At 44.1% G+C, this 11,533-nt stretch overlaps 1 protein-coding gene across 2 annotated transcripts in view; it reads left to right on the top strand.

The window, feature by feature from the left end:
* Positions 1–3,261: 3,261 nt before the first annotated feature.
* The window catches only part of endou (endonuclease, polyU-specific), a 66,210-nt gene continuing 57,938 nt past the window's right edge, over positions 3,262–11,533 (top strand). Inside the window, exon 1 of one of the 2 annotated variants that reach the window (XM_043676426.2) lies at positions 3,262–3,414. In XM_043676426.2, coding sequence (XP_043532361.1) covers positions 3,348–3,414 — 67 coding nt within the window. In that variant the 5' untranslated portion in view covers positions 3,262–3,347. The remainder of the gene's footprint in view (positions 3,415–11,533) is intronic. The other variant, XM_087976544.1, reaches the window with a different exon arrangement.

The raw sequence follows: 11,533 nt of genomic DNA, 5'->3' as shown, positions 1-11,533 counted from the left end.
GCTTGTCTAACTTTAAAGCCTGTTCCGAACAATACATGTTGGAATCTTACTTGTAAGTATATATATTTATATATTATAAATTCATTTATTCAGTATTTAATATTTAAAATGTAAAATGCATACAGTTCCCAACTTTGAAATCCACTATAATTACCCAGTTTTAGTCCCTTAATTTAAAACCAAAATTAGTTTTCTTAAGCAGTCCTGACCAGTCATTGCTCAATTACAATGTTATAGGTGAAATAACCGGAGCTGCCTTAAAAGGATTTGTCAATTCAAGTTTAAAAAAAACCTTCTAATGCATGAATAATGGCTGAATCCAAGGTCACAGATATAAACCATAGGATTCTTTTTGTATTTTTTACAATCTAATGTTGAACTGAAACTTTAACTGTCCTCCATAAATTGCTTTTATGTAAGGATAAAAGAGATTAGTTAGAAACTGATAGTAAGGCAGTCATGACCTGTAAAAAGAACAGGAGTTATTTCATAATCACTGTAAAATCCTTAACCTTAAAGGAAATCATATTAAATTTCCATAACAGAAATCAGATTCAAAACAGTCCCGGATCTCAAGCTCCAGCGAATAAAGCACAAACATTCAATCACCAACAAACAAATGTGCATTCAAACCAAATCACAAAGGGTTTGTACAGCTCTTTTCTCTCTCTCTCTCTCTCTCTCTCTCTCACACACACACACACACCGTATCCCACAGACACTTTCTGAGCTCCCAGCAACAATTCTTCTAGAGGCTTCTCGCTCCACCCCTCTATCTTTGAATCTTTTTCTGAATGTCTGGCCATGATTTAGTTACGAAGTGTACCCTCAATAGCCCTTCAGCTACTAGCCCTTCCGACACGAATCGGGCGGCACGGTGGCACAGTGGTTAGCACTGCTGCCTCACAGCGCCAGAGACCCGGGTTCAATTCCCGACTGACTGTGTGGAGTTTGCACGTTCTCCCCGTGTCTGCGTGGGTTTCCTCCGGGTGCTCCGGTTTCCTCCCACAGTCCAAAGATGTGCAGGTCAGGTGAATTGGCTATGCTAAATTGCCCGTAGTGTTAGGTAAGGGGTAAATGTAGGGGTATGGGTGGGTTGCACTTCGGCGGGTCGGTGTGGACTTGTTGGGCCGAAGGGCCTGTTTCCACACTGTAAGTAATCTAATCTAATCTAATCGAATCATAATCAGATCCCTCCTGATTGTAAGGCTGTTTTCCGTTGACATATAAATTCAAATATTTACAAACACAGTCTTCGTCCAACCCGTGCTTTGGCCAGAAGACGGCAGGATGAAGAATGGATTCCTTAGTCCGTACAAAGCAACAATATTTAATCATCTTTTTCTCATCTTTTCCCCTTGTACAATATTTTTCCAATTCCACAACATCCTGCCCAACAGACTTTCTGAAGGTATGTTGTCAGGGACACCCCTCCATTTGCATTTTCTTTCTTTTTCCTGAAGGCTTTTTTTTTTACCCTCGGCACAGCCTATATTGAGTTCCTTTGTTAGTCCCTTATTAACTACTAAAACTCAATCCCAGCCACCAAGGCAGTACTTAAAAGTCAATTTCCTGCCTTGGTCCATGCACGGAGTTGCCTGGCTCAATGTCTCCCTGTGCCTACTTACAACCTTTCGCCTGGTTCAGATAGACTCTGATTAGGATCTTGATCAGTCAACCAGAATGGGGAACCCACCGCCGAGGAACGGGACGTGTCTTCCCAGCCGTCAACGGTGACTACCCTGCTGGTGATGATGGACACCCTGGACACCGCCCAAATTGTGAGAAACAGAGTTCACAAAGAAAAAATTTCAGTCCGAGTCAAATTCTGAAACAGCGAATTTTATTGAAATGTTCTTGCAAGACGGGTGTCGAATAAGTAGGCACCCCGATCCACAAATTACTCCACAATTTATACAGTTTAATTGAGTCTCTCTTGGTACTTCCCTGTTTATCTCATTGGCCTTCAAACCTATCAAAATTCCTTATTGTGTTCTGCCCCTGCCTAGCTGCGCTTCTCCCCCTACTCCAAGCCGGGCGACCCTTACTCTTATTTACCCTGCTGGAAAAGGGCAGCAGGTCAGGCAGCATCCAAGGAACAGGAGAATCGATGTTCCTGAGGAAGGGCTTGTGCCCGAAACGTCGATTCTCCTGTTCCTTGGATGCTGCCTGACCTGCTGCGCTTTTCCAGCAACACATTTTCAGCTCTGATCTCCAGCATCTGCAGTCCTCACTTTCTCCTCTTATTTACCCTGTCCCTTATCTGTAACTAACTTGGCTCGTTTCAGTACCTACATGAGTGCAATGTACCGAGTTGACATAACTCAATGTTCTTTGCACCTTATCTGTTTGTAATATCTTCCATTGTTTGCAGGCACATTTCATTCTTGTATACACATTTTAGCTAATGTAACAGCAATTATGTATTTCCTTATGCACATTTTAGCTAATGTAAAAGCAATTATGCATTTCCTTCACATCGATTTCATTCTTATATGCTCATTTCAGCTAATATAAAAGCAATTATGTATTTTCTTCACATAGTTTTCATTCTTGGCTGAAACAATTATACGCTGATGTTAGTTCATTACCTTGCATAAGCAATTATTAATACAACTCTTGGCTGAAACAATTATACACTGGTGTTAGTTCATTTACCTTGCATAAGCAATTATGCTTGCAGAAGTAACACTGCTTTACCTATGTCCCACAGTCTTTAACCACAGTAAGAGAATGAGAGTCCAGAGGAAATAATGTACTGGCGAAGTGGGACACAGCACTGAAGTGAGACATGGACAACAACCAAGCATGGGCTAAGAAGTGGCAAATAACACTTGTGCCAGACAATACCAGTACAGTACAAGAAAGCATTGAATGTTTGATAAATATTTGAATTCCTACATTGTCTTTCCAGACCTCAAGATGTCCCAAATCAATGAAGTACTTTTGCATTGTGCAGGTAAAAGACCTTTTAATGATATTTGCAGTTTAATAGCTCCTTCACTATTTCTTGTTTGCCACTGTTCTCTCAAAGGTAAACTCAATGCTTGAGAGAAAGGCAACAAGAAAAGGATGGTGAGACAGCAAATGCTGACAGAAATGGGGAGGATTGGGCTACAAAAGGGTGGGTGGTGGGAGAGAGGAAGGTGGAAAAGCACAAATGTGATCTGACCCATCTCTTATCCTCTGGGAATTTTGCACCAGGCATTGATATGTGAGTTCTCAGAATATATCCCAGTCTGGCAATGGCCCAGTGCTCCAAAGCTGCAATGTGATTTGTCAGTTCTGTGAATTAAAGAACAATATCAGAGGATAGGAAGTAATGCGTGAGTCACTCCAGACTCATCATGATGTTACCTCTTGTGATTCTGTTTGTTCTCCTGAATTCAGCTGCTTCTGGAATCCTCAAAGAAAGTGAGTATCTGTTTCTCTGTGCAACACTAACACTTTGGCATTCCTGCCCTTTTTGTGCTCAATGTGCCAATCTGTGAATGAGACATCAGTTCCTCATTTTCACAATTCATTTTAGAGCACTGCTATTTGGCTCCTGAGCCGAATAAGGTACAAGTTACAATCTAAAGTTGCTCACAGCATCCTTGCCTTAAAATTACAGGTCAATCATCAGAGATTAATTATTAAGTTTTGTTTTCTTTTAAAAATAGGTGATAGCATGTTTCCACAAACTTTGTTATGAAATCCAATCTAAAAATAATCCATAGCAATTGTTTTTGGGGTAAAAGAGGTTATCATGAACACATTCAAACCTGTGAGCTGGCAAATTGGATACACAGGAAGCAGAGGGTAATAGTGTGAGGATGTTTGTTAGATTGGAGGCCTGTGACTTGTGGAGTGCCTCAGCGGTCGGTGCTGGGCCCATTGCTGTTTGTTATCTCTATCAATGTTTTGGATTAGAATGTACAAGGCATGATTAGTAAGTTTGCAGATGACACTAATTCATGTTGTATCGTGAACAGTGAGGAAAGTTCTCAGAAATTGCAGCAGGACCTTGATCAGCTGGGGAAGTGGGCCAAGAAATGGGAAATGGAGCTTAATATAGATAAGTATGAGGTCTTGCACTTCGGAAAGTCAAGTCAATACAGGAGTTTTATGATGAATGGTAGGGCCTTAAATAGTGTAGTGGAACAGAGGGACCGGTTCATGGTTCTCTGAAAGTAGAGTCACAGGTAGACAGTGGAGTGAAAAAGGCTTTTGGTACACTGGCTTTCATCTGTCAGGACTTTGAGTATAGTATGGGAAGTTATGTTGCAGTTGTACAGGATATTGGAGAGGCTGTGCTTGGAGTATTGTGTTCAGTTTTGGTCACCTTGCTATAGGAAGGTTGTTTTTTAAACTGGAAAGAGTGTGGAAGAAATTTACAAGGGCTTGAGTTATGAGGAGAGGTTGGACAAGCTAGGACATTTTTCTTTAGAGCATAGGAAAATGAGGAGGATTTTATCAAAGTGTATAAGATCATGAGAGGCATTGATAGGATGAATGCACTTAGTCTTTTTCTCAGGTTTGGGGAATCAAGGATTAGCGGGCATTAGTTTAAGGTTAAAAGAGAAAGAATTAAAAGTAACTTGAGGGGCCACTTTATTTAAACAGTATGCATATGGAATAAGCTGCCAGCAGGAGTGGTTAAGGCGGTACATTAATAACATTTAAAAGGCATTTGAACAAATACATGGATAGGAAAGGATTAGAAGGATGTGGGCTAAGTGCAGGGAAATGGGGTTAACGTTTTGGTTGGCATGGACCAGTTTAGGCCGAAGGAGCCTGTTTCAGTGCTGTTTGACTGTATCCTTGGGATACGATTGCAAAATCATCCTTTTGTCGTTGGACAGATGCTGCCTCCAAGATCACTGGTTTGTATAGTACCCTGAAAGGTGTACTGAGGTGAAAAATCACTTCCGATTAGGTAAAAAGCCTCTTGACACTGCTCAGTTCATGCAAACCACGATTTTGTTTTGGCGGGGAGAAACACATTCACTTGTATGCATTTAATTCTAACTCCTATACATCGTTGTGTCATGCAAAATGTTTGCAATGCTCATGTCCACAAACCAGGCACAACATTAAAAAAGGATAGAGCTATAGGGGGAAAGGACTGACCTTAGTTGAGGAGGCGGAGGAAAGGGAAGATTGGAGTGAGCAAGGACCATCCCTATTCCATCCCCATCTCCATCTCCATCTCCCTCTTCAGATTTATGGCTCAGCAAACAAAGCCCAGTACATTGCTCTGCACCATTACTGAACCCTGCTGTGACCTGGGCTATGATTTGGAGGCACCAGTGTTGGATTGGAGTGTACAAAGTTAATAATCACACAACGAGCTTTCGAGGCACTGCGTCTTCATCAGGTGGTTGTGGAACATAACCATTCAGCACAGAACTTACAGCAAAAGGGTTATAGTGTCATGGAGTCATTAAACAGTTTTAGTTAAAAATCACATAACACCAGGTTATAGTTCTTAAACAAATTTAGATTAAGTCTTTCATCTTTTAGAATGGGATATGGTGGTTTAGGTTTTTTAAATATGTAAATCCCAGAATTACATTATCAAGGTGGGGCCAGCTTATCTATTCAAAGGTTAAACATCACACAACAACAGGTTATACTCCGACAGGCTTAATTGGAAGCACTAGCTTTCGGAGCACTGCTCCTTCATCAGATGGTTGGACAAACACCTGATGAAGGAGCAGTGCTCAGAAAGCTAGTGCGTCCAATTAAACCTGTTGAACTATAGCCTAATATTGTGTGATTTTCAGCCTCTTCCTTTAGCTCAAATCCTCCAACCATGGCAAATTCCTTGCAAATCTTTTCTAAACCCTTTCAAGTTCCACAACATCTTTCTGATAGGAAGGTGATCAGAATTGCTCATAATATTCCAACAGTGGCCTAACCAATGTCCTGTACAGCCACAACATGACCTCCCAACTCCTGTACTCAATACACTGACCAATAAAGGCAAGCATACTAAACGCCTTCTTCACTAACCTATCTACCTGCGACTCCACTTTCAAGAAGCTATGAACCTGCACTCCAAGGTTCAGCAACACTCCCTAGGACCTTACCATTAAGTGTATAAGTTCTGCAAAGATTTGCATTCTCAAAATGCAGCACCTCACATTTATCTGAGTTAAACGCCATCTGCCACTTCTCAGCCCATTGGCCCATCTGATCAAGACACTGTTGTAATCTAAGGTAACCTTCTTCGCTGAAAATGTGTTGCTGGAAAAGCGCAGCAGGTCAGGCAGCATCCAAGAAGCAGGAGAATCGACGTTTCGGGCATGAGCCCTTCTTCAGGAATGAGGAAAGTGTGCCAAGCAGGCTAAAATAAAAGGTAGGGAGGAGGGACTTGGGGGGTGTTGGAAATGCGATAGGTGGAAGGAGGTTAAGGTGAGGGTGATAGGCCGGAGTGGGGGTGGGGGCGGAGAGGTCAGGAAGAAGATTGCAGGTTAGGAAGGTGGTGCTGAGTTCGAGGGTTGGGACTGAGACAAGGTGGGTGAGGGGAAATGAGGAAACTGGAGAAATCTGAGTTCATCCCTTGTGGTTGGAGAGTTCCTAGGCGGAAGATGAGGCGCTCTTCCTCCAGCCGTCGTGTTGCTATGGTCTGGCGATGGAGGAGTCCAAAGACCTGCATGTCCTTGGTGGAGTGGGAGGGGGAGTTGAAGTGTTGAGCCACGGGGTGGTTGGATTGGTTGGTCCGGGTGTCCCAGAGGTGTTCTCTGAAACGTTCCACAAGTAGGCGGCCTGTCTCCCCAATATAGAGGAGGCCACATCGGGTGCAGTGGATGCAGTAAATGATGTGTGTGGAGGTGCAGATGAATTTGTGATGGATATGGAAGGATCCCTTGGGGCCTTGGAGGGAAGTGAGGGGGGAGGTGTGGGCGCAAGTTTTGCATTTCTTGCGGTTGCAGGGGAAGGTGCCAGGAGTGGAGGTTGGGTTGGTGGGGGGGTGTGGACCTGACAAGGGAGTCATGGAGGGAGTGGTCTTTTCAGAACGCTGATAGGGGAGGGGAGGGAAATATATCCCTGGTGGTGGGGTCCATTTGGATGTGGCGGAAATGACGACGGATGATACGATGTTGGTGGGGTGGTAGGTGAGGACCAGTGGGGTTCTGTCCTGGTGGCGATTAGAGGGGCGGGGCTCAAGGGCAGAGGAGCGTGAAGTGGAGGAAATGCGGTGGAGAGCATCGTTGATCACGTCTGGGGGGAAATTGCGGTCTTTGAAAAAGGAGGCCATCTGGGTTGTACGGTATTGGAACTGGTCCTCCTGGGAGCAAGATGTGGCAGAGACGAAGGAATTGGGAATATGGGATGGCGTATTTACAGGGAACAGGGTGGGAGGAGGTGTAGTCTAGGTAGCTGTGGGAGTCAGTAGGTTTATAGTAAATGTCCGTGTTGATTCGGTCGCCCGAGATAGAAATGGAGAGGTCTAGGAAGGGGAGGGAGGAGTCTGAGACAGTCAAGGTAAATTTGAGGTTGGGATGGAAGGTATTGGCAAAGTGGATGAACTGTTCAACCTCCTCGTCGGAGCACAAGGCAGCGCCGATACAGTTGATTCTCCTGTTCCTTGGATGCTGCCTGACCTTCTGCGCTTTTCCAGCAACACATTTTCAGCTCTGATCTCCAGCATCTGCAGTCCTCACTTTCTCCTAGAAGATTTTAACCTACAGCGAATCCTCTTGCAAGGATGCCTTCCTTGAAGAAGCTCTCTTCCTCCGTCTACAAGGAATTCAGTGAGTCCCTCTCTCACTGCACACCTCAGGTCATCTCCTCTGCCCAGAAGCTCTTCAGCCACGTTCTCAAACAGACTCGCTAACCTCCTTCCACCTATTGCATTTCCAACGCCCCTCCCCCAAGTCCCTCCTCCTTACCTGCTTGACACACTTGCCTCATTCCTGAAGAAGGGCTCATGCCCAAAATGTCGATTCTCCTGCTCCTTGGATGCTGCCTGACCTGCTGCGCTTTTCCAGCAACACATTTTCAGCTCCGATCTCCAGCATCTGCAGTCCTCACTTTCTCCTAGAAGATTTTAACCCTCTTCGCTGCCCACTACACCTCCAATTTTGGTGTCATCTGCAAACTTACTACTGTACCTCTTGTGCTCGCATTCAAATCATTTATGTAAATAATGAAAAGTAGAGGACCCAGCACCGATCCTTGTGGCACTCCACTGGTCACAGGCCTCCAGTCTGAAAAACAACCCTCCACCACCACCCTCTGTCTTGTACCTTTGAGCCAGTTTCCCCTGTATTCCATGAGATCTAACCTTGCTAACCAGTGTCCCATGGGGAACCTTGTCGAACGCTTTACTGAAATCCATATAGATCACATCTGCCGCTCTGTCCTCATCAATCCTCTTTGTCACTTCCTCAAAAAACTCAACCAAGTTTGTGAGACATGATTTCCCATGCACAAAGCCATGTTGACTATACCAAATCAGTCCTTGCCTTTCCAAATACATGTACATCCTGTCCCTCAGGATTCCTTCCAACAACTTGCCCACCACTGATGTCAGGCTCACTGATTGAAAGTTCCCAGGTTTGACCTCACCACCGTTCTTAAACAGTGGCACCACGTTAGCCAACCTCCAGTTTTCCAGCACCTCACCTGTGACTATCGATGAGACAAATATCTCAGCAAGAGGCCCGGAAATCACTTCCCTAGCTTCCCACAGAGTTCTAGGGTACACCTGATCAGGTCTTGGGGAATTATCCACCTTTATGCATTTCAAGACATTCAGCACTTCCTCCTCTGTAATATGGACATTTTTCAAGATGTCACCATCTATTTCCCTACAGTCTATATCTTCCATATCCTTTTCCACAGTAAATGCTGATGCAAAATTATCGTTTAGTATCTCCCCCATTTTCTGCGGCTCCACACAAAGGCCACCTTGCTGATCTTTGAGGGGCCCTATTCACTCCCTAGATACCTTTTTGTTCTTAATGTGTTTGTAAAATCCCTTTGGAATCTCCTTAATTCTATTTGCCAAAGCTATCTCCTGTCCCCTTTTTGCCCTCCTGATTTTCCTATTAAGTATACTCCTACTGCCTTTATACTCTTCTAAGGATTCACTCGATCTATACCTGACATATGCTTCTTTCTTTTTCTTAACCAAACCCTCAATTTCTTTAGTCATCCAGCATTTCCTATACCTACCAGCCTTTCCTTTCACCGTAACAGGAATATACTTTTTCTGGATTCTCGTTATTTCATTTCTGACGGCTTCCCATTTTCCAGCTGTCCCTTTACCTGCGAACTTCTGCCTCCAATCAGCTTTTGAAAGTTATGGCCTAATACCATCAAAATTGGCATTTCTACAATTTAAAATTCAACTTTTAGATCTAGTCTTCCTTTACCATCACTATTTTAAATCTAATAGAATTATGGTCACTGGCCCCAAAGTGCTCCCCCACTGATACCTCAGCCACCTGCCTTGCCTTATTTCCCAAGAGTAGGTCAAGTTTTGTACCTTCTCTAGTAGGTACATCCACATATTGAATCAGAAAATTTTCTTGTACACACTTAACAAATTCCTCTCCATCTTATAACTGTACCTGCCACCACTAGTTCCTGGGTGGAATGATGGCTCAGTGGTTAGCACTGCTGCCTCACAGCACCAAGGACCCAGTTTCAATTCCCACCTCAGATGTCTGTGTGGAGCTTACACGTTCTCCATGTGTCAATGTGGGTTTCCTGCAGGTGCTCTGGTTTCCTCCAACAATCCAAAGATGTGCAGGTTAGGTGAATTGGCCGTGTTAAATTGCCCATAGAGTTGAGGGTATGTAGGTTAGGTGCATTAGTCAGGGGTAAAAGTAGGGGAATGGGTCTGGGTTACTATTCAGAGGGTCAGTGTGGACTTGTTGGGCCTGATGGCCTATTTCCATACTGTAGGGATTCTATGATTCCTCTGGCAGCTCGTTACATACACATACCACCCTCTGTGTGCAATAATTGCCCCTTAGGACCTGTTATATCTTTTCCCTCTCACTTTAAACCTATGGTGTCTAGTTTTGCACTCCCCTACCCTGGGATATTCATCATATCAATGCCCATCATGCTTTTATAAACCTTTGTGAGGTCTCCCCTCAGCCTCCAATCCTCATGGGAAAATAGCCTCAGTCCATTTAGTGTGTCCCTATTTGCTCAAACCCTCCAATCCCAGGGACATCCTTGTAAATCTTTTCTGCACTCTCAAGTTTAACAGTATCTTTCCTGTAGATAAGCAGGAGGCCGGAAGAACACAGCAAACCAGGTCGCCTCAGGAGCTTCAGGTGATTTTTTAAATGTCAGATACAAAACAAAAAAAAACATTTGCTAGGTTTGTGGATTCTGCATTTTATATAGAAGACGTAGAGGGCCTCTACAAGTTTGGGAAAGAGAGGCCTTGAGCTGGGGGATGAGGAGAGGGAATGGAGGTGCTGGCACACTGCAGAGAGGGTTGAGTGGAGAATCTGGAGGGAGAATTGTTTGTAGAGGCATTGAGGCTATTGTAAGTACGCAGCATCAAGGGTAGGTCCACATTTTGTGGTTTAAAATGTACTTGTAAGCCGTGGAGGATGAGATGGTTGCAAAGTCAGCAGCTCAAGAAGGTCACATGACTGTAATAGCAAGTTTGTTTCATGGTGTAGTCAAAGGGCTGAAAGGCTAAAGAGGTCACAGTGTGGCAGTGAGTAAGGGATTCACTGGGTTGGCAGTGAGAAATTGACTCACTGAGTTAATCTCCACAAACAATTGTCCCTCCAGATTCTCCATTCAACCCTCTCTGCTATGTATCAGCACCTCCATTCTATCTCCTCATCTCTTCCCCATCTCAAGGCCTCTCTTTCCCAAACTTGTGGAGGACCTCAACTCTTATATATCCAACACAGAATCCACAAGCTCAACAAATGGTTTTTCTGTTAAATATTTGATATTAAAAAATTACCCAAAGAAGGATTGTACCGAAAAATCGATTTCTCCACTTCCTGATGCTGCCCGGCTTGCTGTGTTCTTCCAGCATCCTGCTTGTCTACTTTGGATTCCAGCACCTGCAGATTTTTGGTCTATAACATCTTTCCTGTAGCAGAGAGACCAAAATTGAATGCAGTATTCCAAAAATGGCCTATCCAATGTTCTGTACAGTTGCAACATGGCATCCCAATTCCTATACTCAAGCTACCGACCAGTAAAGGGCCATGTACCAAATGCCTCCTTCATTATTCTGGGAGAAAGTGAAGTCTGCAGATGCTGGAGATCAGAGTTGAGAGTGTGGTGCTGGAAAAGCACAGCAGGCCATGCAGCATCCAAGGAGCAGGAGATTCGATGTTTCGAGCATAAGTTCTTCATCAGGATGCTGCCTGACCAGCTGTGCATTTCCAGCATCACACTCTTAACCCTTCTTCATTATTCTGTCCACCTGCGATTCTACCTTTAAGGAGCTATGAACTTGCACCCCAAGGTCTCTTTCTCCGGCAACAGTCTCCAGAGCTTGGAGGTTCATCTGATCTTAGAGTAGGATAGAAGGCCAGCACAATATCGAGGA

Source organism: Chiloscyllium plagiosum, unplaced genomic scaffold (genome assembly GCF_037043375.1).
Source record: "Chiloscyllium plagiosum isolate Xiang-an unplaced genomic scaffold, Cpla_swu_hap1 HiC_scaffold_29, whole genome shotgun sequence".
Lineage (NCBI taxonomy): Eukaryota > Metazoa > Chordata > Chondrichthyes > Orectolobiformes > Hemiscylliidae > Chiloscyllium > Chiloscyllium plagiosum.
Note: the sequence above shows the minus strand (reverse complement) of the source record. Positions and strands in the feature narration are given on the sequence as shown.